Below are 23343 nucleotides of genomic sequence, written 5' to 3' on the forward strand. Positions count from 1 at the left end.
CGATACCAAATAAGAAACCAAAATAAGATAAAAATTGTACAGTAAAGTATCTAGTACCCTTGACTATGACCAAATTTGCTACGACATACTTCAACTTTACGGGAAAACTATTACCTCCTGAACTAAATTTTAGCATTTTTTTCGTCGACCTTTTTAGCTGACGTGGGTTTCATTTTATGTAATAAAAGTGACGTTTCAGCATAAAAGGATAACAAAAATAAGCTAAAATTGAGTTCATGGGGTAATAGAACCAGTGTAAAGTTGGAGTGTGTCGTAGAAACTTTGACCATAGTTCGGCGATACTGGATGCTTTATCTCGAAAATGGAGTAATTATAAAGTCCTAAACTTGTGCTGTTGGATCTAGAATATAACAACAAACCCCCAAAGAAATGCTAAAGAGTGGAATTAATTAAGTAGTTATAAGAGTTTGACCATTAGGAACATTGAAAAAAGAAAACTTTGTTGTGATCAGTTTGGTATTTTCATTTCTAAGTCAATTTACTTGAGATCATTTTTCATATCCTAAAGCCAATTATGTCTACAACCAATGAATTAAACTCCTCCATTTCCAATGATCAAATGCAAATTCCAAATTTCCCACTTGAAATTATCATAGAAATACTTTCAAGATTACCAGTAAAACCACTCTTGAAATTCAAATGTGTTTCAAAATCATGGCATTCTTTAATTTCAACTTCTCATTTTGCCAAATCCCATTTAAAGATATCATTACAAAACAACAAATTGAACAAAACTCTCCTTTTACTGTCCAGGTATCTTCCTCATACACTATATTCTTGTCCACTTAATTCTGCGTTGCATGAAAAGTCCATTTCTTGTATTAACAAGCTCAGTTTCCCTTGGAATTCATCTAATATAATAGCTGGAGTTTCTTTTTGTAATGGTTTGTTCTTGACTTGCATTGGCATGTATAATAATAATAACTTGTATTTGTGGAATCCATCTACTAGAAAAACCAAGAAGTTGCCTTCTTCTGGTGTTGAGTATTCAAGATGTGATGTTACTTATGGTTTTGGTTATGATGAGTCTAATGATGATTACAAAGTTGTTGAAATTTATGGTGTTTATGGTATTCACTATGTGTATGGTGCAAAATTCAAGATTTATAGCTTGAGGGGAGATTCTTGGAGAAGTATGAAAAAATATTCTGATGCACTTTTTTCACCTGATTCTGGTGTTTTCTTGAATGGTTGTCTGCATTGGGCAGTGGCACATAATGATGGATCTTGTATTTTCTGGGATATTGTTTCGCTTGATCTGGAAAGTGAGCGATTTGGGAATTTACTGTTGCCTAATTATGATCGCGGTAATTGTAATGGTTCTTCCTCTAGGCCGTTAGGAGATTCAAGAGATTTCGAACCAGGGATTCTGAATTGGTCATTAGGGAAGTTAGGGGATTGTCTTTGTTTGTTTTGTGACTATTACAAAGTTAAGTTGGATGTATGGATAATGAAGGAATATAACGCGAAAGGGTATTGGACTAAATCGGTTTCCCTTCCCTATATAGCGGGAATAGGACCTTGTATCTCACCGTTATGTGTATCAGACACAGGTGAAGTGTTGTTGCATGATGGAACGCGTGTTATGTTGTATGACGCGAGGAATGATGAGTACAAACGCGTGGAGATTCGTGACTTGGATGATACTGGTGTTGGAGCTGCAACTGTCTATGCTGAGAGCCTTGTTTCGCCTATTCTTGACAGTAATGAAAATACGCCCGAGATGCAAGAATGGTAAAATACCAGCTGGTACTTGTGCTTTCCTTCGTTCTCGTGTTACATTTGTATGCTATCATATCATGAAATGTTTTCGACATCCAATTTGCTAAAGATATTGTTTTCAAATTCGAAGTTTGACAATAGGTATTAGCACTGTTGTGTTTCTGCTGTTGTTTTCCATAAACTCTGCTATCTGCAATGTATTTGACAACATGTTAATTGAACCATACTCCCTCGACATAGGGTCCAAAACTCCGGCATAACCTTTTTTTAGAGCGTACAAGGGGGAAAAGAGCTCTTGTACCACTTTTCAGCATTTCCTACCCGAGTTGTTGATCATCGCTTAACACCACATGAAGGGAAGCCTCGCGCTGAGTGACATATGATGAGTAACTAAGAATAAAAGAGAGGGATACGAGAAGAATGCAAGTAATGAAAGAAGAAGTCATTGCTACTAGTAACAACTTGCTGAAATATTTCAAAGTTATATTCGCTTTGCCACGATGAGCCGGATATGTAACACAAATCAAAGCTGATATTCATAGTCATCACACAAAAAACAATCCACAATCTGTTACATTTTCTTAACACAAAGAGAATTACATTAAGACGTTCAATAAGTAAGATGAACAACAATCCTCAACAACGTCTCAGCGCCATCAGTAATATGTTGACCGGCTGGTATTAGTGAACGAATCTCAGCGAATCCACATGCATTTTTGAATTTACCAGTTCCTCCAGTAACTGAAATTCTTGACATTGTACTTCCTATTCTAAAAACTCCAAAGAAATTGAGACTATCTCCATATTCACCTCCTTCAAACATAGCTGTAAATGCCATCATTTGTGTACTTCCATCTGCTGAACTTGCAACATATACTCCTTGTGCTTTTCCAAGATTTTGTGTACCTGTAAAAGAATGGAAAAAAACTCTCTCAATAATGCATCTCCTAAAGCAATGGCATCGGCTGACAAGTAAGCACTCCAACTTCGAGAGTGTACATTTAGACGCCTCAACTTGGTCTCGACTGACAACTACACACTCCAACTTGCACCCACCGTGTCTCATGGATACCCGGCGCTGATGTGACAACATAGATTTTGGAGGTATATAAATGATCATTTCGTAAGTTGGAGTGTTCTGACATGGTGGAGACGAGTTGAGGTGTTTAAATGTGCATACTCAAATTCGAAGTGTTTACTTGCCGGCTTAGGCCAAATTTAAGAGTTTGTTTATGTATTATGTTTTTGACTTTACGATATTAAAGGGAAACATATAAAAGAAATGTTTAAATATCGAAATAGTGTAAAAAAATAAGGGGGGGGGGGGTCAAGAATTACGTGTCAGCAATACCTAATTCAGGAGACGAGGTCAAGAAGTCATCGATAACCGTGATGGTCCCGAAACCAAGCCCTAAGCCATCAGGGCCTAATTGAGTATTCACAGTTTGTCCATTATTATTATTGTTATTATTATTTACTCCAGCAAATATTGTGCCTGCTAGCCCTGTACCTAGTGGAACACCATTGATATTGAATGTTGGCATTGCACCATTAGCATTAGGAATTGCCACACCATCTTTTGGAGGTTGAAAACCAAGTGGCCTAGCAAATGGAACTTGTCCACTATATATATTGCCTAATAAACCGGTTATTGGTCGAGCTGTTGGATTATTCCCACCCAGGATATCGTGCATGTACAGTTCAAGAATCGGTTCTTGTGGTGTACTTACATGATCAATTGCACCTACAAATGGTGCAAATTTAATGGATACAAGTACAATTAGAATTGCAAATTTAATGAACATTTTGAGATTTTTGGATTGAGATGTTTTTTTTTTGTTGGATTGAGTATGAAAATGAGCATAGGATAGCTAGTTTATATAGAAATCATGTGCTAGTATGGGGAAAAAAGTGGATTTGTTGTGACACTCAAAAGATGGTGTTGTTGGAGTTTTGTTAGTGTGGCAAGTACAACAAAACCTTATAAATTTTTGTTTGATACTTTATGTACTAACAGTGAGGCCTTTAAATATGGATTATGAAATTAATATAGAAGAATTTAGAAGAAAATATTCACATTTAATGGTCAAAAACACACTCAAACTATCGCATTTTCGCGACGTCAATATTCATTATCGCATTTTTGCGACGTCAATATTCATTAATCCCTTTACCTACCTAAACTATCATTCCTTTTGTACTGAAACACGTTTTGATTCTGAGTGGGGCAAAATATTTAAAATTAATCGACAATAAGCGCGTTGAGGTCAACTCAACGTCAAAAATATTAATAATTTTTTTAAAAAATTTACAACTCCAAGACTTGATGATTTGATTATGTAATTCTATTTAATGCTTTAGTTTCTTTAATTTTTGTCGTATATCTCAGCAGAGAGGTAAAATTATAAATTAGTTTTAGGCTGGTCCATCAAAGATAATAGTGCTATAATAGCCCACTTGTAAAACCTAATCCATCTTAGTACTCACTTTTTTTCATTTCTCTTTTTTCATAAGTTGTTAGACTCTTTAATTTATCGTTATCTAGAAATAGAAGTCTGCTTATACTGCTTTTGGCAGCTCTATTTTGCTATCTCCTCGGTTGGATAGGAGAGCGCTAGCGAGTGGAAAAACAGAATAAACGAAGCGTATCACTCATAATTGAGAAAGACTTGTGAGAAATTGATGGTTAAGTTGGTTGGTCAAGAAATAGAAATTTTGGACTGTTTGAGGTGTCAGCATCTTCTTTGTTAATTAAAAGAAAATTTCAAATACTTTAAAATAGTTTTACCTAATTTTTTTGTGATTTATGGTAATTTTTGTAATTTATGAAAATGTGACTTTTAATTCAAAAGATCCATGTCCAAATATAGACCAAAGTTAAAATATGGGATTTATTATTCATCAACTTTCCCATGATAATAAGAACTTACAAGGCCTAAAAGTACATACACCTAAAAAAAATAATGACAAACACATGATACAAAACAAGTGGTAAAATGGTTAAATGAAGGGTGATAAATGCCTCTTAAGTTTAAAAATCTTTACCAATAAATTATTTTGTAACATAAAATAACCATTTTTCACCAACTTACCAACCATTGGACTCATGTAAATCTTTTAATCCATTGGTTGTTCATTTTACCCATTTTGCCATTGGACTCATGTAAATCTTTTAATCCATTGGTTGTTCATTTTACCCATTTTGCCACCTCTAGAGTGCCTACACCCTACATTGCTCGGACTCTTCAAAATGTTGTTGCACTCGTGTCTTATTCTTCAGAATGCACAATTTTTAAGAATTCGACGACACACCAACTGTCGCATTTTTTGATGAGTCCGAGCAACATAGTTTGCAACACTTATCTATTAACAAAAATCACACTGAACTTGTGCTATCCAGCTCTTCTTCTGTCTCTTCATGATCCATCACTTTTGTCTGTCTCACTACTGGCAATATCAATTTCCACACTGTATTCATGAAAGGTGAAGAATGTAAGAAATACATGAATTGCATGATAAACTTTTTTCTGCTAAAGGCTGTTTCCACATCTTGAACACATGATCGGTCACATGGCAACAACTTTATCAGTGGATTCCTTAAGAAATTAAAAAGAGATAAGCATCTACAAAGGCGGAGCCAGCCCTCTTTAGGGGGTTCATCCGAACCCCTTCGACGGAAAAATATACTATTTATGCATGATTAAAATTATTTTTTATGTGGTTATAGTAGGTGTTGAAACCCCTTCGACTTAGTTTTCTTTGAATACTGAAACCCTCTTACCTGAAATCCTGGCTCCACCTCTGCATCTAGTACCCCTCGAACTATGGTCAAAGTTGCTATGACACATTCCAACTTCACAGGGGTCCTATTACCCCTGAACTAAATTTCAGCGTATTTTTGTCACCCTTTTGTGCTGACGTAACACCTTTATTACATAAAATAGGTCCCACATCAAAGGTGTCACATCAACTAAAAAGATTGACAAAAGGTGTTATATCAGTTAAAAGGGATGATAAAACTACAAAAAAATTAGTTCTGGAGTAATAGGACCTCTGTAAAGTTGGAGTGTGTTGTAGCAAATTTGGTTATAATTCAGAGGTGCTAGATGCTTTACTCTTTGTTTTTTTTCAAGTGGAAAGGAAAACATATATGTTTATCAAAATCTTATGAGATCAATGTAACAATCAGTTGATATCAATTGTCCATTAAAAAATGAGTACAAGCTAAATTGACTTACAATAGATTGTAGCAGCAAACCATTCATTGACTATCTTCACCCATGTACTAGCCCATCCAACATCAATACTCCATCTATTAGAACAATAAAACTGAATCAAATCAATGCTGCTATAGCACATGTTTAATGTTAACGACGACATATACAGTGTAATCCCATGAGTGGAGTCTGGGGAGTGTAGGATGTACGCAGACGTTATCGCTACCTTTGTGGGGTAGAGAGCTTGTTTCTGAGAGACGCTTGGCTCAAAAGAAACTGAAGCATGGTATTAATATATACTTACTTTCTAGGCAAGCCATCAAGATTCCAACTGATGAATAGCATAGCAAAGTACATTGCTCCTAAGGAGAACACTAGGTGGAAGAAGCCATACTTATAAGGGACATCATCCTCTGATTGAACTTTATCCTTGCGAAACTATAACATGAGCAAGAAGATACAGTCATGTCTCAGATAAAAGGAAACATACACACGAAAGATGACTTGGGATTTTTGCGTGTTGTGTCCATCTGAATGAGACAGATGGATCGACATGGACATCGAGGCTTCAATTCTTTATCTATCTCAAGTTAATCAAATCGGATTGGACTTTGAAGCCTGACATAAATCCACAACTTTCCTCCAAATCTCACGATTGCAAGGGATCGGATGAGGAAGAGTATTGAACTATATAAATCTCTTGATTGAGTATAAAAGGACATCTGAAACAGTATACGCTCACCTGAAATGTTTGCGAATCAATGCCAGTTGAGAACGTTGCCATGACGATGGCGCATATACCAATCAAGAAGCCCTGTAATAAACCAGGAAAAGAACAATGACGAACTAGTCAAACATGTGCAGTAAGTGATATAGAGCTTAGTGAACCCCTCATGTTTGTCCTCAATGACAAAAGACATATGATGCATGTTTGTGCAAACATAAATCTTTATTCTAGTCTACAACTATATATCTAGGTAGCTCCACTTCATGATCAGAACTATACCGGGTCAGTCACGAAAGGAACAAAAAGTATGTTTGCCTTTGGTATTCTCTTAAACTTGGCTTGTCGTTGCTGCTAAGTATCACTAGCAAGCTACTGAAGTTGATGTCGTTAACATGAATAAATTTGGATGAAAAAAATACGCTTACAAGTACAGTAGTCCAACCGCCATGCCCACTGTTTTGTTGCTGAGGGCTGCATTTCTGAGTGGCAGGCTCACTGAAAACAAAGTGTAATCAGATTGACTTCATCACATAAGTAACAACCAAAAACTACTGCATTAATAAGGGAAAGAATCGTAAGCTTTTAGTTTATCATGCGCTAATCGCTCTGTTAACTATGCTTTAGCTATAGAGATGATCATCCATCTAGAACTAAAACGTATGTTAACAAGCTATTGAATATCGAATTTCCAAAAAAAACTTATTCTATCATTTTGATGTTGCATGCACTCACTGAGTTGTGAATATCGACTTCAATGCGAAAGTATTATATCTTCTCCAATTGATTTGAAGAAGAGTCGAACATTCTAAATTTACAAGATCAGAACAAGGTTTCTAACCTTCGAATAGCACTCCAACAGAGAAAGACAACATAAGAAGCCATAATTCCTGAAGATAAAAGTCCCCGATTTACCTGTAAAATAAGCTACACATGTTTTAATAATGTGTGCACTCATCACTAGATATGGATTTTCAGTTTTCGCTACCTTAAATATGATCGAGTAGATGGGACGATCAAAAATCAGAAAAACGTGTAAGTTATAGTGATAAATAAGTTCATCATAGAAATCAATTCTTGCCTTACTTTGGCTTAAAGATATGCTTGACAGACTCTTTTACTATCCGCCCAAAACATCCGAAGGGAAACTAGTCTGTCGTAAAAGCATACCTTAGAGTGTAAAGATACTGCCATCATTACTACCAGCAAAATTGCAGTCCAGGAGATGAAGAATATGTTCAGAATGCATGATGTTTTGGACGCGTAAAGCACATACATCATGACAATTCCACAAATGGAAGCGATGTAACATACTGTCGACATGAATAAGCCAAGGGAGCAGCTGCTGATAAAACAACGACATAATGTAAGTACATTATAGTTAAAAATTTCATTTGGATACTAATTGCTGTAGCCCGAGATGATTGATCTTAAAGTGCTCTAGAAATATAAATAAGACTGCAAAATATAATTACACCTTTGTTTCTTTCTTTCATCAGGCATCCAGTAGTTGTTCCACCACGTGATGAACTCGATCACACTTATTAACTGCAGGATGAGAAAAACTCTGCAAATACATAACAACAGCAGTGTCAACTATAAATTGCTTCAGATTGAGCAAGTGTAAACAGTACTGACTATATATATACTTAAGGTAAACTGATGGACGTGAATATTACCCTGCGCCCACTCGAGCAAATTCACCTGCAGGAAAGATAGTGATCCCCGTTTACTTTTGGTATTTCACGAGTGACTAAATATACATTTTATAGAGAAAATTAAGATGAAGGATACATTTAATAGAAAATTTCACATGAAGCTAAAAATAAAATGTTGTGATCAGAAAGATCCATCATTCCTCAAGGGACTTACCATATAACTGGACGTAATCAGAGGGGACGAAAAATGGAATCACCGTAAAAGTTATCAACATGAGAAACTTCAAAATCCACCAGCCAGAATGCCATACATTGCTAACGTCATACAACTTGCTTGTGAAACATGTTGTGAGAAACATTACCAAAAAGAAAATCTAATAATGTATGTCAAGGATACAAGAGTAAGAGATTTCTCATTTATTTGTCAAATGAAGACGGTAACATTAAAGAACAGAAGAAAGTCTTTCGAATTTTCACATATTTATACAGAAATGTATGCTTAAGAAGAAGGATACGAAGCAACCTAAACTCACACGAAGAACCCCCATCGTATGAGAGCATTCACTTCCTTCATCTCCACAGGCTTTTGAATCTACAAAGTAAACGAGAAACAGTAATCAGAGTCCATGTTAGAGTTAACGGAATGAGTATAGTAAGTATAACATATAGTTTTCAAGAGGCATATACTGCGAAATCATTAAAAAGGTTTTTACAGAAAGAAGAATCTAAGTCATATGCAAGATCGAAATGAGTCATAAGGCCTTATAGAAAATGAAGTGAGTTATTGATCGTGTCATAAAAGATCGTCAAGGCCATGACTTGATCTTCCACCCGGAGGCCATATTCATCATGAGTTGAGAGCGGGAATTGAACTCTATGTTCTCGTATTTCCTGTTGTTCCTCGGTGATAGAGCGGTCAGTTTTTAACTATGGAAGCAGAAAGTTTTGCACAAACATTGCAATGCTAGCTATATACGAGAGCAAATTTGCAATGTCGACAATGTAAGAATTTGGACTTACATTGAAGCACAGGAAGAACCCTTTCTCCATAATCGCGAACAAACCAAGCTATAAGATTTGTTATCAAGAATATAATGCCATAGGAATAACGAGCTCGCGATGACCTCTTGCTTTTAATTGAATATTCCATACTCTTCTGTTGTAATACTACAGGGAATTCTTCCCATTGATCTACCTCACTGTCATCTACTTCGTCTTCTACCATCTTGCATCAACCTTTAAAGCGATACTCAGAGTTAAAAACCAAAATCTTTTGAGAAAAGAATCACATTGTGGATAGCTTGCACAACATACAAAAACAGTAATAGTCAAACACTCAAACTGCTTAGGCTTCTTCAGTAGGTTATATATGAATAACTTGTGAAGGAGTAAAGCATCAAGTACACCCCCGAACTATGACCAAATTTGCTACGACACTCTCCAAATTCACGTGAGTCCTATTACCCTCTTGAACTAAATTTTAGCATATTTTTGTCAACCTTTTTAGCTGATGTGGGCCCCATTTTTATGTAATAAAGGTGTCACGTTAACACAAAAGGGTGACAAAAATGCGCTAAAATTGAGTTCAGGCGGGTAATAGGACCCTCTGTAGTTGGAGTGTGTTGTAGCAACTTTGGCCATAATTCGAAAGGGTACTCGATGCTTATCTCAATAACTTGTGAAGGAGAAAATTTACTTTTGCTAATAAAATAAGCTACAATAACTCCGCTTGTGTGAGCTTATTCACATTGCCGGTCCCAAACCAGGATCGGAGGAGGGTTATGGTAAGCTGACAGTCAACGTAAAACTAGTCAAGTTATGATGGACCCTCACAATACCGAACAAAATAAGCTACAATAACTCCGCTTGTGTGAGCTTATTCACATTGCCGGTCCCAAACCAGGATCGGAGGATGGTTGTGGTAAGCTGACAGTCAACGTAAAACTAGTCAAGTTATGATGGACCCTCACAAAATCGAACAAAATAAGCTACAACAACTTTGCTTGTGTGAGCTTGCTCGCATTGCTGACAGCCAACGTAAAACTAGTCAATTTATGATGGATCCTAACCGTACTATACAGTACAAAATAAGCTACAAGGAAGAGTTCATTGTAAAACCATCAGGTTTTCTCTATTTGTTTACCAACTAGTAACTACCAAGAAAAAATTTAACTTTTTGAATTTCACACCAAATTAAACAAAGAACAAAACATCATTTTTACAACCAATTATTCTCTTGAGTAAACCATTAAGCAACACAATAGAATTGTTTATAATTCCACTATATATAGTTAAAATGTACCTGCATTTCTTTCACCAGAATTGGACTTTGCATCAATAAGCTTGTTCAAAACACACAACTAGTAATAGAGAATGATTAGAATATAAAAAACATTAGTATATTATTTAAAGTTGTCTAAGTAAAAAAAGTATACATACTAAGCTTTTCTTTTCTTGAAGTTGGAGCTTAGGACTTAAGTGCAAGTAAGCAAGACACTCTAAAGCAGGTGAGAGAGAAATTAAGGCTCTTTATGAGAATGATTGTTTTCTTTATTTTTTATAAAGAAGAGAGGTTGTATTAAATAATTCAAGCATGAATAACAACTACCAACTTTTTCACATGTAGAGCACCCTGACTATAACTATAGGAGTGAATAGCAGCTGGAGTTTATACATATTATATTTTGTCTTAGGAGTGTTGTACATATTGATCTTGACAGGGGTCTAGAGAAATAGTGATATGGACTGCGTACACTTTATATAGCCTCCTCGGATCCCATTGTGTGGGAATACACGGGTATATTGTCGTTGTAGTGTTGTACATATTGAGTTTCATTTATTTCACATTCTGAAAAAGGGCATCCTGGTGTAATAAGCTCCTGCTATAAGCGGGGGTTTGGAAAAGGACCAAACCACAAAAGACTATTATACGCAGTATTACTTTGCATTTCTGGCATTTTTATAAGAGGCTATAACATAGGATCAGAAGCGAAGTCAAGATTTTAAGTTTATGAGTGCTGAAATTGCCACTAAAGTACTCCAAGCTTGTTTTAGTTACTAAAAACGGCAGCCCGGAGCTCCCACTATGTGCAGGGTCCGACCACAAGGATTTGTTATACGTAGTCTTACCTTGCATTTCTGTCGGAGGTTGTTTCCGAGGCTTGAACCCGCAACCTCCTGGGATCACATGGCAGCATCTTTACCAGTTAACCCAAGGCTCTCCTTCTTATTTTAGTTACTAGGTTTGTAATTGTATACTTACAAATATTTAATGAATTTCCTAATAGTAACAAAAGTTGTTTGTTCCTAGCTAGAACTATCTCCTTCTTCCCTAAAGTTCTCTAGTATAATGGAGAAGCATTTCTGGCCATACTAGCTGATCATTTCATCTCAAGAGTTTATTAACTAAGTTATTGTGTAGCACTTATTGACAATTGAGTGATCTTTCTGGTTCGAGTTGTGCAAATAGTCTCTTACAGAAATGTAGATCTTTGTGGACTGGATCTTTTCAGACTCCGCGCATAGTGTGGGCGTGCTGCTTAGTGCATCAGGTTGTCCTTATTTTGATAGTGTAAAAAAATTATACACGATTAATATATTTTACTAATATGTTATATATATTTACCTATAAAGTGTCTTCTAAGTAACCTTATAGGCTGAGCAATTGGTATGATTATGACTTCGGTTGATCGAATTCAGTAATTTTAGCTAAAATTTTGTATTTGTTTTTAAAAAATCATCTAATATACATAAATTATCATTCATTACCTAATGAACATTGTGAACGAAAACTCATAATTCATATTTTATCATAGATCACATGGTTTATTTTATTTTGTGAGGCTTGTTATGTTACTTTTTGTTGTTGTGTTAATACCCATTTATTCCTCATGTGCTATGTCCTTTTATAAACTATTTTTATCTTGATATCAGAAACAATCTCTCTACCCAATTACCTCTGATCAGGTAGTGTTACGGACCGCATACGCTTACACCCCATATACTAGGTATGTTGTTGTAGTACGTAATATACTATGTTTGATTAACCATGTTTACATTTGTCCTTTAAAAGTATTATCAAAAATCAGAATGTTCAACACCAAATCAAGGAAAAAGAGAAAAAGACTCGAAGTACTTTTCTTTATCCTCATTTTTATACAAAGCTAATTCATCAAATGTTCCCCAAATAATCTTATTCTTGATATTGCTAGCCAAAAGAAATTTAAAAAAAAAAAAGTTAAAAAAGTAAAAGAGTGAAGAGGAAGAAACAGGAATTTAGGCTCTAAAAGCAGACACTTTGATTGTTTTCAAAGACTTCAAGCCATGCAGGACAAAGAGAAGATGACAAATAATTAGGTTAGTAGACCTATGACAGCCATGCATGTTTTTATTTAACGTTAAAGTTATATACATCGTCAGTATAAATAAATTTTTTACATTATAATTTACTCAAAAGATATTTATAGATAAATGCATTGGTAAAATAGAGATATAACTCATCTTAAAAATACTTCCATCACCGATCACTAATTTTTTGTTTTTCGCTACATGCACAAAGAACATGTAAGTTCTCATTTTATGATTTACGTATTATCTAATTAGTTTAGATTAATATTATACGTGTAAACGTACATTAACAAATAAAAATGATATGATGATGTAAAAATTCTTTACATTGACATCTTGACGGTGTCTATAACTTTTATTTTATAGGAAAGAATGGGTCCATGTTAATTACGCGTTTAAGGGGAATTATAATTAATTATTTACTTATATTATATTACTAGTAAGTACCGTTGGACAGAGGGACCGGTGCTCGAGGTTATTAATTTTCATAATTGTGTTTACATATTAAGCAAATAATCATTAGCAATAAGCTTTATATCATGTGTTTATTAACTTTAACCAAGAAAAGAAAAAAATGAAAAATTATAAGGAAAAGCATTTCATTAGAGTTTTGCAGTATGAATTTTGATGCCTTATATTAATTTAACCTATATACATCATACTATACTAATACTTAGCTAGTTTGTACTTCATCCATGCAAGGGTGGACCTACCATTCAATTTACTGGTTCGGTAGAACTCAATAATTTTTGTTGAGATTATACTTATATTAAAAAAGATTCACACAAATATGTATAAATAAATAGTTTGCAAAAATACAAAATACATATCGATCATAAGGGCAGTAAAATTCATATGTATTTGTATTTTTGTAGCAACAGTTTGCAAAAATACAAAATAAAACTTGCTATATTATGTAATTATAAAACTCATAATTAAGCGAATAAGTATGTTATTTCTCAATTTTACCCAATAATATATTAGCTAATCCACAAAGAAGAATGTGTATGGAAATGTTATTTTCTTTTCTATAATATTTGAGATTGAAAATTGTCATTAGGGGCTAGTAGGTGGCATAGTTCAAATCTATTCTTTCCATGTGCACATACAATTATGATTTATGTTTTAAAAAAATTCTTTTTACTACTTACCCATTAAAAATGTTGTTTCTGTTTTTGTGTTTATGCTAATTTAATTTTAAGATTATAACGACAATGATAAATTGTAAAAATGATTTGAACTGCCTTTTTTTGTTCTTTTTAGTACATTGATAAGACCCTAGTAATAATGATATAAGCTGTTAGGTATGATATAATTGGTTTTAGTTGTGTCTTTTAGAGTGAGTCAGTAAACTCATTTTTGGGAGCAAGTGAAATATGGATTTGTTGAGGTTTAGCTGGAATAATATAGAAATTATATATGTGAAAAGAGGACCTTTCTCAGTTCCATCCACAAGATTTTTTTTTGGGGGGGGGGGGGGGGGGGGGGGGGAAGGGAAATCCCAAGTATAGTATCATCAAAATTGTAAAAACAAAATAAAACAAAAAAAAAATAGTCAGATGCACGAAATATTCTACATTGGTACAAGGTCTATAGAAGGCTTGCATTTTAAAGGATGTAATATAGACGACTTATACTAATACAAGTATCAATAGTTGCTTTCATGATTCAAAACCGTCATACATTTATAAGTCATACAAAGATCAGTAAAACTTTTTTGTGGGGTAAATATTAAACTACATAGATATTAGGGAAAAGAATAAAAAAATACCCCTCAACTTTTATTAAAAGATCCAAAGAACAAAAAAAAGGTTTTCTACAAGATTTAGGAAATTTCTAAATTAAAAGATCTGATGATTAGGTGGCATGTCATGTGGCATACACCTCACCCAGATTTCAGGTCACGTGGACTTTAAAAAGCCATGATGAAAATCTGTAAAAAAAAAAAGGTATTTTAATTAAGTTTTTTTTATGGCAAGGGCCTTTTTAGCCTCAAAGTATAACAGTAAGGATATTTTAAGCCTAAAAATATGAACAAGGGTAAAGTTAATCAATTAATAAAAATTGAGGGATATTTTTTTTAGGAATAACTACATGGCTTAGCAAACATAAACTCCTATCCTATTTAACTTAAGTTTCAATTAATTACAACTCATAGTTCTCTCTTGCCTATTAATTGTTCTTAATTGCAATTCACAATTTTTCTTATGTATTTTCTCTATTTTATATTACTCTTTATTTTTTTCCTTTTTCCGTTATTTCTTCATTTTTTCTTTTCCTTTTTTTTTTCCACTTTTTTTCTTTTTCATTTTTTCCTTTTTATTTTTGCTCATTTTCGTTTGTGCGAACTAGCAAACATAAATACAAATGCAAACTATAAAATATAAATACAAATGTGAACTATAACATACAAATATAAGTGTGAATTATAAAATAGAGAGAAATATCAATTACCCTCTGAAGTTGTCACGTTTTATCATGGTACACATGAACTTTGAGTCGTCTTAAGTACCCCCGACTTGTTGTTTTAGTACATCGTGTGACCATTTTTGACCTATGTGGCAAAATGTGTAATTTCAAACTCCATCACACGCGTGATGGAGTTAATTTTCTGCCAAATCAACAATAAAAAATGAAAAAGAAAAAACTTTAAATTTTTCAAAAACTTCAAAGCCTCGTGTCTCTTCTCTCCTATTTATTATCCCTCTTCCTCCATCACTTTCAAAATGTGTAACAAAAAAATTCTTTTAATTGCATCTATTTACCTACTTAAATTAGGGGTGTGCATTAATCAGTTCGGTTCGATTTTTATATCATCGGTTTAGTTTATCGATTTTTAATTTTTAAATGAGCTAAATCAATAACCAAATCCATAAAATATTTTCTTATCGATTTTCTATTTATCGATTTTTTGTCCTTAACGATTCGATTTTCGATTTAACCGATAAGAAAATACTCAAAAAAATTAAAAAAGTTAAATGATATAATTTTCATATAATTATCAGTTAAAAATTAATACACTAGTTCCACAAATGATAGTAGATCACTAACTTAATATTGATCAATAAAAATAAGATTCAATTAATTTTGCTATAGTTTGTCACAAATAGTTTGCCATATATACTTTTGCAAGGAAGAATCCAAAATAATAACTGTTACCTTATGTATAGATTTCATCTACCATTTTGATTGTATATGAAAACCTCGATAAAGCCGTACAAAGGGAAATAATTATATCAATTCAAATTTGACCCTAGTTTTTTTTTATAATATTTTTTTATACATTTTGAATTATCAATTATTGTAAGTATTATTTATGTAGTTTCTAATTTTAATTTCTTAATCTTTTCCGAAACGTTTAGAAAATACTTATAGAACATATTACCATAGTTGAGTGAAATTATTATGACATTAGATCTTCACACTATCTAGTGCTGAAAAAGCTGCTGATCTTGAGAGTTCACACTCAAGAGGTCAGAAATATTTACGTCAATTATCGTGTTCATTTATCAGCGTGTTGTTAATTTTCGCCTATATTAGCATTTTCCACCAAGCTAACCCATTGTGTTTAACTCGAAATTACGATTTACCTATTGAAGGGATATAGTGAATGTCAATCATGACTCGTAAATCGAGTTCTGACATAGACACTTTCGGTTTAATTTTAAGAATGCTCCAAAGACATTGCAAAAATAGATAACATGCAAGTAGGAATGTAAACTACAATCAAATATCCAGGAAGCTAACATAAAGACTAGGGAGACAATGAGGGTGAACTATTCTATCCTAGTATTCAGCAACTAAGTATTTTACTCGGCTCAATCAGGGGCGAAGTCGGCCTTTGACACGAGGGTTCATCCGATCAGAGGGATTTTAAATATTATGATTGAAATATGTTTGATCCCAAAGCCGTCCAAAGAGAATTAGAAGTACCATAATATAATCAAATGGCTCATTACAAGGTCCGCCCATTCTGTCTTCATCCTACACTTAATTTTTTGGCTGGCCTATTTCATCGAAAAGACTAATTATGCCTTAAATTTAAAGCAACTTAACTTAGCAACTTGAGAATAACATCAGTACACATTTGCATAAGGTATACATACATAATACACCCAAGATGGAAGATACTATTTCCGACAAGGTCGATAAAAGGAGAGGAATATGTAGTCCGGTGAGTACGTCAGCGGTCACAAGCAGTACTGGTGCTCCGGTCAAGTCGAACATGAGTGGTGGATGGTGTAAAGGCCTAAGTGACTGTTTAATTTTGGGGCCTAAAGTCTCACGCAACAGAAAACATGTTCAAACATCGCAATATCACCACCTTCACCAGGTATTGCTCGGGTACTTACTTAATGAGGCGTCCCTATTGGAAATAAATTAAATAAATATATTAGGTAAAATACAATTTTCCTCTGCCTATTATGGAACTTTTGGGGTTTTGGACCATTGCACTATGGTACATGCATGACTTCTTTGTTAGTCACTCTAGGCAAAAATCTTACATGGATGAATTACAAAACAAATAGTGGGTGGCTGCAATAAGGAAGTAATTAGCTTTAGACGTTGGTGACAAATTTTAAAACAGTGCGGGCCTAGGTACAAAAACGAGCAGTATTCCGGCTAAAACTTACACGCACTCGATATATGCATCAAGTCAACATATGAGTGTTTGAATTTAGAGTTCATGTTATTAACCATGATTAATTAACATATATTTTAGTTAATTTAATTACTTAATCATGATAAAGAATATTACTTTGATGTATACACCGAATGCGTCTAAGTTTTTACCCAATCTCCCTGTTGCAGTTCTAGCTTCACCTAGCAAGTGTCAACTATTTCCATTTCAAGTGAATCTTGATTTCTGCATGTAATTAGGGACAAGTACTTGCGAATTACTCCCTCCGTCTAATTTTATGTGTCGTCTTTTAATTAAACATGGAGTTTAAGAAATAAGTGATGACTTTATAAAGTTTACAAAATTATCCCTCTTAAAGTCACTTTAATATTTACTTTTTAATTATCTTTTTTTATTACGTGGGACTCAATAAGTATAAAATGGGAATGATGCCATTAAATTCTTTTTGTGATAGACCAAAAAGAAAATGACCGACACATAAAATGGGACGGAGGGAGTACAATTAGTTAAGGCTAACTAATACAAGTAGTTAGGAATTACCATTAGTTAAGGTAGGCTACAGGGACAGAGCTACACTTGGGATAGGAGGTTCATCCGAATCCCCTTTGATGAAAAATTATACTATATATATATGGTTAAAATTATTTTTTATGTATATATAGTAAATGTCGAACCCCTCCAGTTAGTTTGTATATTTTTATGTATGGTGGTTCAATTACTAGGAAAAGGTAAAAGAAAGGGAGAAGGAATTAGAGAAGCAGAAAGAGATGAAGGAGATGTACAAAATGAGACTTGAAAGGACACAAAATTATTTGAGGTATTGTCTTCAGGTGGCACAAGGTAATGGTTTTCTGGACTTGATCATCAACAACAACAACAAAGAAAAAGAACAAGAGGCAGCTGCAGCAGCCAGTAGTACTACTACTACTATTCTCCATGCCACTGCCAGTCCCCAAACACCACCCCAACAGCAACCCCACTCTGATATAACCTACCTAATTCACCAAGCCAAGTTGAATGGTTGGTATATTGAACCTCACGAGGTAGCTACAATAATTACTTTTTCTCTGGATCATATATATATATATACTTCAACATGCATGTAATAATAGCTCATGGGAACAGGTTACTGTGATAAAAATAAACCTTTTTTAAAATCAATTCACCAAAATAATATATTTTTTTGAAAACTTTGCAATACTAGTATAAACGTTGTTGGCAGTAACATATTAGGTTTTCAAAAAAATTAACGGACCAAAACGGCATTACAGTAGGAATCGTTCCTGACAGTAACATTAGCAATGGTAACGAGACTCTGCAACTCTGCCACATCAAACTCTGCAGAGTTGATCTGACAGAGTGCCAGAGTTGTATAGTCTCGTTATTGTTGGTAACGTTTTAAGCAAAAACGTTACTATCGGTAAGGATTTCAACTTTAACGCCATCTACTCTTCATTTTAGTCCGTTAATTCTTTTAAAAACTAATACGTTACTGCCGTAATGTTTATACTAGTTTGGTAGGAGAATCTTAGTAGTTTAGTTGGTTAGTTACCTGAACTTCCACCTTGTTGGTGAGGGTTCGATTCCCCACGTTGTAATCCCTTTCCCCATTCCGCTTCCCCTACCCCCAATTTAAAAAAAAAAAAATTATGCTAGTTTGGTAAAGCTTTCAAAAAAAACATATTACTTTGTTAAATTGATTTATAAAATGAATTATTTTGCTCAAAACTTCTCCTTGATCTGTAGACTGCAGCAACTATGATGTGGAGACAAAACCATAATTAAATCATTAAAAATGTGTTCTTGATCCCAGAAAAATATATACTCCACTATTTAAGTCATTAAAAGTGTGCTTTCTGGATCATATATATATATACTACTTCAACATGCATGTAATATTATATATATAGCTCATGGGAATATATTAACAGATTGAAGTGGAAGAGGAAGTGGCTAAAGGAAGCACAGCAAATATATACAGAGGAAGATGGAGGGGACACGAAGTTGCTGTGAAATGCATATTGCCTGAGTTCTTTCTCTGCAATGACAATGGTGTCAGCTTCTTTGCCCAAGAGGTTGAGACACTATCGAGGCAACGACACCGCTTCGTGCTGCAGCTGATGGGGGCATGCCTTGATCCTCCACACCATGGATGGATAGTGACAGAGTTATTAGCCATGACACTAAAAGATTGGCTACATGGTCCTGGTAAAAGAAGTAAACAAAGAGGTGTTCCTCTTCCACTTATTGAAGAAAGACTTGCTAAAGCTTTGGAGATTTCACAGGGCATGCAGTATCTTCATGAGCATAAGCCCATGGTGATTCATCGTGATCTCAAACCTAGTAACATTTTCTTGGATGATTCAATGCATGTTAGGATTGCAGATTTTGGACATGCTAGGTTCTTGAACGATGATGAAAAGGCTTTAACTGGAGAAACAGGTGATCCTAATTCCAACTACTGTTTATACATAGCCAGTGTATTCTCACATAGTGGGGTCTGGGGAGGGTAGAATGTATGCAGACTATACCACTACCTCACGTGAAGTAGAGAGGCTGTTTCCGATTCGTTGGTAATTAGTATCGAAGAAAACCTTTAGTCTTGTTTATCAGGAACTTGTTCAGAAATAACGTAATGAAAGAAACATAGGAGTTTGTCGCTAGGTATTTGACCAATAGGATCGTCCAGTTCCTATAGAACCTATCACTAAAATACCACTAGAGGGGGATAAGGCTAAGCGGAGCGAAAAGAGTTTTCTATGAGATAGGAAATGACAACTATTTTCCCCACACACGAAGTTTGTGAATAAGTGATTGTCTGATAATGAGCAAGGAATATCCGTCTTTCTGCTAAACAGGATGGATTGAACTCATAATTCATTAGATTTTTTGTATGAATGTCAAACTAATAAGTATCGTAAGTAAATTGCTCTCGGTTGTTCAGTCATTTGATAACCAAAGTCACTCTTTAATAAATGATCACTATGAGTAGTCGGACTCAATAGAATTAGATCAATCCTATTTTCGATCGTTAAGGTGGAGAACCGAACCAAGAATTCTCTTTCTTCATCATGAATCGAACCACTGTTCGCGACTGCCTCCCTTCTATATATACCTCTGTTTCATTTTAAGTATCTTTTTAGCTACAAAAAGAATATTTCGAAATAATTTTGACGTTATATATATTTCAGGAACATATGTATACATGGCACCAGAAGTGATTCGTTCAGAACCTTATGATGAAAAATCAGATGTCTATAGTTTTGGCATTATTCTCAACGAGCTACTTACTGGAAAATATCCTTATATTGAAACTCATTATGGTCCTTCTAAAGTACGTTTATATTTATTTGTCACTCCTTTCTACCCTTATTTTTATTGAGTAAAGCATCTTATACGCTCGTGAATTGTAATCAAATTTGCTACGACATAATTAAACTTTACGGAAATTCTATTATCTCACTAAACTTAATTTTAACATATTTTTGTCATTTTTTTTGCTGACGTGACACCTTATGCCAACTTTTTTGGCTGACATGACACCTTTGATATAGGTCCCATTGTATGCAATAAAGTTGTCATGTCAGCATAAAAGGGTGATAAAAATACACTCTCTCCGTTTAAAAAAGAATGACCTACTTTCCTTTTTAATCCGTTTAAAAAAAGAATGACTCCTTTTCTTTTTTTAACAACTTTTAAATTTTAACTTTCCACGTGGCATTTTAATGACCACAAGATTAAAAGACATTTTGGTACATTTGACATATGTTTAATTCATGACTACAAAATTCAAAAATCTTCTTTAATTTCTTAAACTCCGCGTCAACTCAAACTAAATCATTCTTTTTGAAACGGAGGGAGTACTAAAATTGAGTTCAGGGGCTAATAGAACCCTGTAAAATTGGAGTGTGTCGTACCAACTTTGATCATAATTCGAGCAATATTGAATGTATATATATATATATATATATATATTCATACTAGCTAACTTATTCTGATGGATAAACAGATTGCTTTGGAAGTTGTAGAAATTGGATTAAGACCACAACTTGTGGAGCAGAATGAGCGATTTGAAGAGCTAACACAACTCATACAACTCTCATGGCATGAAGATGTTGCACTTAGACCTTCTTTTAGAATTATAACATCTACTCTCACAAAGATTCTCGATAAAATAACACAAAATAGCATTTAGATAATGCTTTTTTTAACGAAAAAATGCTTTGTTTTCACTCTGAACTATACACGAAATTGTTGAGATACATTCGAACTTTAGGAAGATCTTATTACCCCGACTAATTAAAACCATATTTTTGACAACCTTAGTGCCTACGTGGCACATCAGTGAATCAATACTGAAGATCCACGTAGGTACTAAGATTGACAAAAATATGATTTTAATTAGTATGGGGAAATAGGACTCTCCTAAAGTTCGGATATATCTCGACAATTTCATATATAGTTTAGGGTGGAACAGTACATTTTTTCTTTTTTTACTATGAAAAAATACTACTCAAAGATGAAGTTGAAAATATATTGAGAAGGTATCATGTCTGATACAGGTCCAATGTATGTTATTTTTTTGATCTTAGTTTATGTATCAAAATTTTTGTATGATTTTTAAATATTTTAATTTATTAATTATTGATTTATTGTATTTTTTTACATAATTTTCATATACTATCAATTTAAGTGGCACTAGTTAAATATTTGAGTTCTTAGACATTTTAAGTCGCTAATTATTATGATTTATAAGATTTTTTTACGTAATTTCTCAATATATATGACACTGATAGTGTTTGAAAAGTCAAATCAATTTTTTATACATCTTTCTAATATTTTAATTTATTAATTATTGTAATTTATATTATTTTTCATGACATTTTCAAATAATATATAACTCGCTCTATCTCAATTTATGTCACAAAAATATAATTTTGAGAGTCAATCAAATTTTTTATTAATAATTTGAAGTATTATTACATTTATTAGTAATAATAGTAATAAATGTAAATTATCTTATAAAATTCAATAATACATATGCAATTATAGAATTAATCAATGCCATTTTAATTTTTTAATTATTAGGTGAGAAAGTGGTAAGAGTAGATTTTATTTTCTTTCTATTTTGATAGAATTGATTAAGATAGAAAAAAAAAAAATAGAAAAGAGGATCTGAACATGCAAAATTAAGCTTTCATGTGGGCCATGTAGATAAGAATGGAGTATTCACTACTCCCTCCGTCTCATTTTAAATTTCATCATTTAATCAGACACAAATAAAGATAGATGAATATTTTTTTGGAACGACTAAAAAAAATGACGATACATAAAGTGGAACGAAAAAAGTACGTGTTATGTGGCACGTGTAACAAAAAGTGAAGTGGGGCACATACTTCAATCCAAATGTTATATAGAGGTAAAAGAGGAAAAATTTTAAAATCGTACACTCAACAGCGCGAAGTATAAAAACCTTCAAATTAAATAATTATGAAATGTCCGAATTAGGCCTGATTAGAAGTAGAGCTGTCAATACGAGTTGGTCCAACCCATCTGAACTAGCCTACACGGGCTTTGAGTTTGACGGGTCAGGTCAGATCGGCCCATCAAAATGATGGGCAAAAAAACACCAAACCAACACCATTACTCTGTGGGCTGCGGGCCTCATGGGTCAGCCCACTTTTTAAAAATTAATATTTTATAATTTAATTTTAGAATATTAATAAACATAAATATTATCAAACAATATTACATAGTGTTAATACTTGTTAATCAAATCTCCAACACCCTAAAAAACACTTCTAATAATACTGAAATTAAATAACTTTTGATATGATATCCCTTGAACTAAACAAAAATACTAATAAACAATCTAAATAGTTGCAAGTATTTGAGTTACGGGCCGATCCACGGGCTAACCCAACCCACATTGCTCAAGCCCCACGGGCCACTAGTTTATTCGGGTCGGACTAAAAAACCCTGTTCTTAAATGGGCTACAAAAACTGAAGCCC

General features: G+C 33.7%; 4 protein-coding genes across 5 annotated transcripts; 2 read left to right on the plus strand and 2 right to left on the minus strand.

The window, feature by feature from the left end:
* The first annotated feature begins 432 nt into the window (after window positions 1–432).
* On the plus strand, window positions 433–2012 carry LOC107866582 (F-box/kelch-repeat protein At3g23880-like). The gene has a single exon (XM_016712609.2). The coding sequence runs from the start codon at window positions 536–538 to the stop codon at window positions 1757–1759; it is 1224 nt and encodes a 407-aa protein (XP_016568095.2). The 5' UTR covers window positions 433–535; the 3' UTR covers window positions 1760–2012.
* Window positions 2013–2255: 243 nt separating this feature from the next.
* Window positions 2256–3608, minus strand: LOC107866584 (dirigent protein 16). Its single transcript, XM_016712611.2, has 2 exons — window positions 3095–3608; window positions 2256–2649 (listed from the first exon to the last, which is right to left on the minus strand). Exons 1-2 carry the CDS (start codon window positions 3546–3548, stop codon window positions 2354–2356), a joined length of 750 nt encoding a protein of 249 aa, XP_016568097.2. The 5' UTR covers window positions 3549–3608; the 3' UTR covers window positions 2256–2353.
* A 1012-nt stretch (window positions 3609–4620) lies between these two features.
* Window positions 4621–10905, minus strand: LOC107866585 (probable serine incorporator). Of its 2 annotated transcripts, none has more exons than XM_016712615.2 (14): window positions 10782–10905; window positions 10645–10702; window positions 9363–9578; window positions 8858–8934; window positions 8557–8716; window positions 8364–8388; window positions 8162–8251; window positions 7855–8026; window positions 7526–7599; window positions 7113–7182; window positions 6703–6774; window positions 6265–6398; window positions 5982–6055; window positions 4621–5211 (listed from the first exon to the last, which is right to left on the minus strand). In XM_016712615.2, the coding sequence occupies exons 3-14, from the start codon at window positions 9565–9567 to the stop codon at window positions 5120–5122; spliced, it is 1245 nt and encodes a 414-aa protein (XP_016568101.2). In that variant the 5' UTR covers window positions 9568–9578; window positions 10645–10702; window positions 10782–10905; the 3' UTR covers window positions 4621–5119. The 2 variants fall into 2 exon arrangements, with proteins under 2 accessions (XP_016568101.2, XP_016568098.2); XM_016712612.2 differs by having other exon boundaries at window positions 7855–8029; window positions 10782–10904.
* A 5885-nt stretch (window positions 10906–16790) lies between these two features.
* On the plus strand, window positions 16791–21674 carry LOC107865721 (serine/threonine-protein kinase STY17). The gene is made up of 5 exons (XM_016711921.2): window positions 16791–17022; window positions 18054–18374; window positions 19263–19773; window positions 20523–20665; window positions 21341–21674. The coding sequence occupies exons 1-5, from the start codon at window positions 16810–16812 to the stop codon at window positions 21524–21526; spliced, it is 1374 nt and encodes a 457-aa protein (XP_016567407.2). The 5' UTR covers window positions 16791–16809; the 3' UTR covers window positions 21527–21674.
* Window positions 21675–23343: the final 1669 nt, after the last annotated feature.

The sequence above is a fragment of the Capsicum annuum genome, chromosome 3 (genome assembly GCF_002878395.1).
Source record: "Capsicum annuum cultivar UCD-10X-F1 chromosome 3, UCD10Xv1.1, whole genome shotgun sequence".
NCBI lineage: Eukaryota > Viridiplantae > Streptophyta > Magnoliopsida > Solanales > Solanaceae > Capsicum > Capsicum annuum.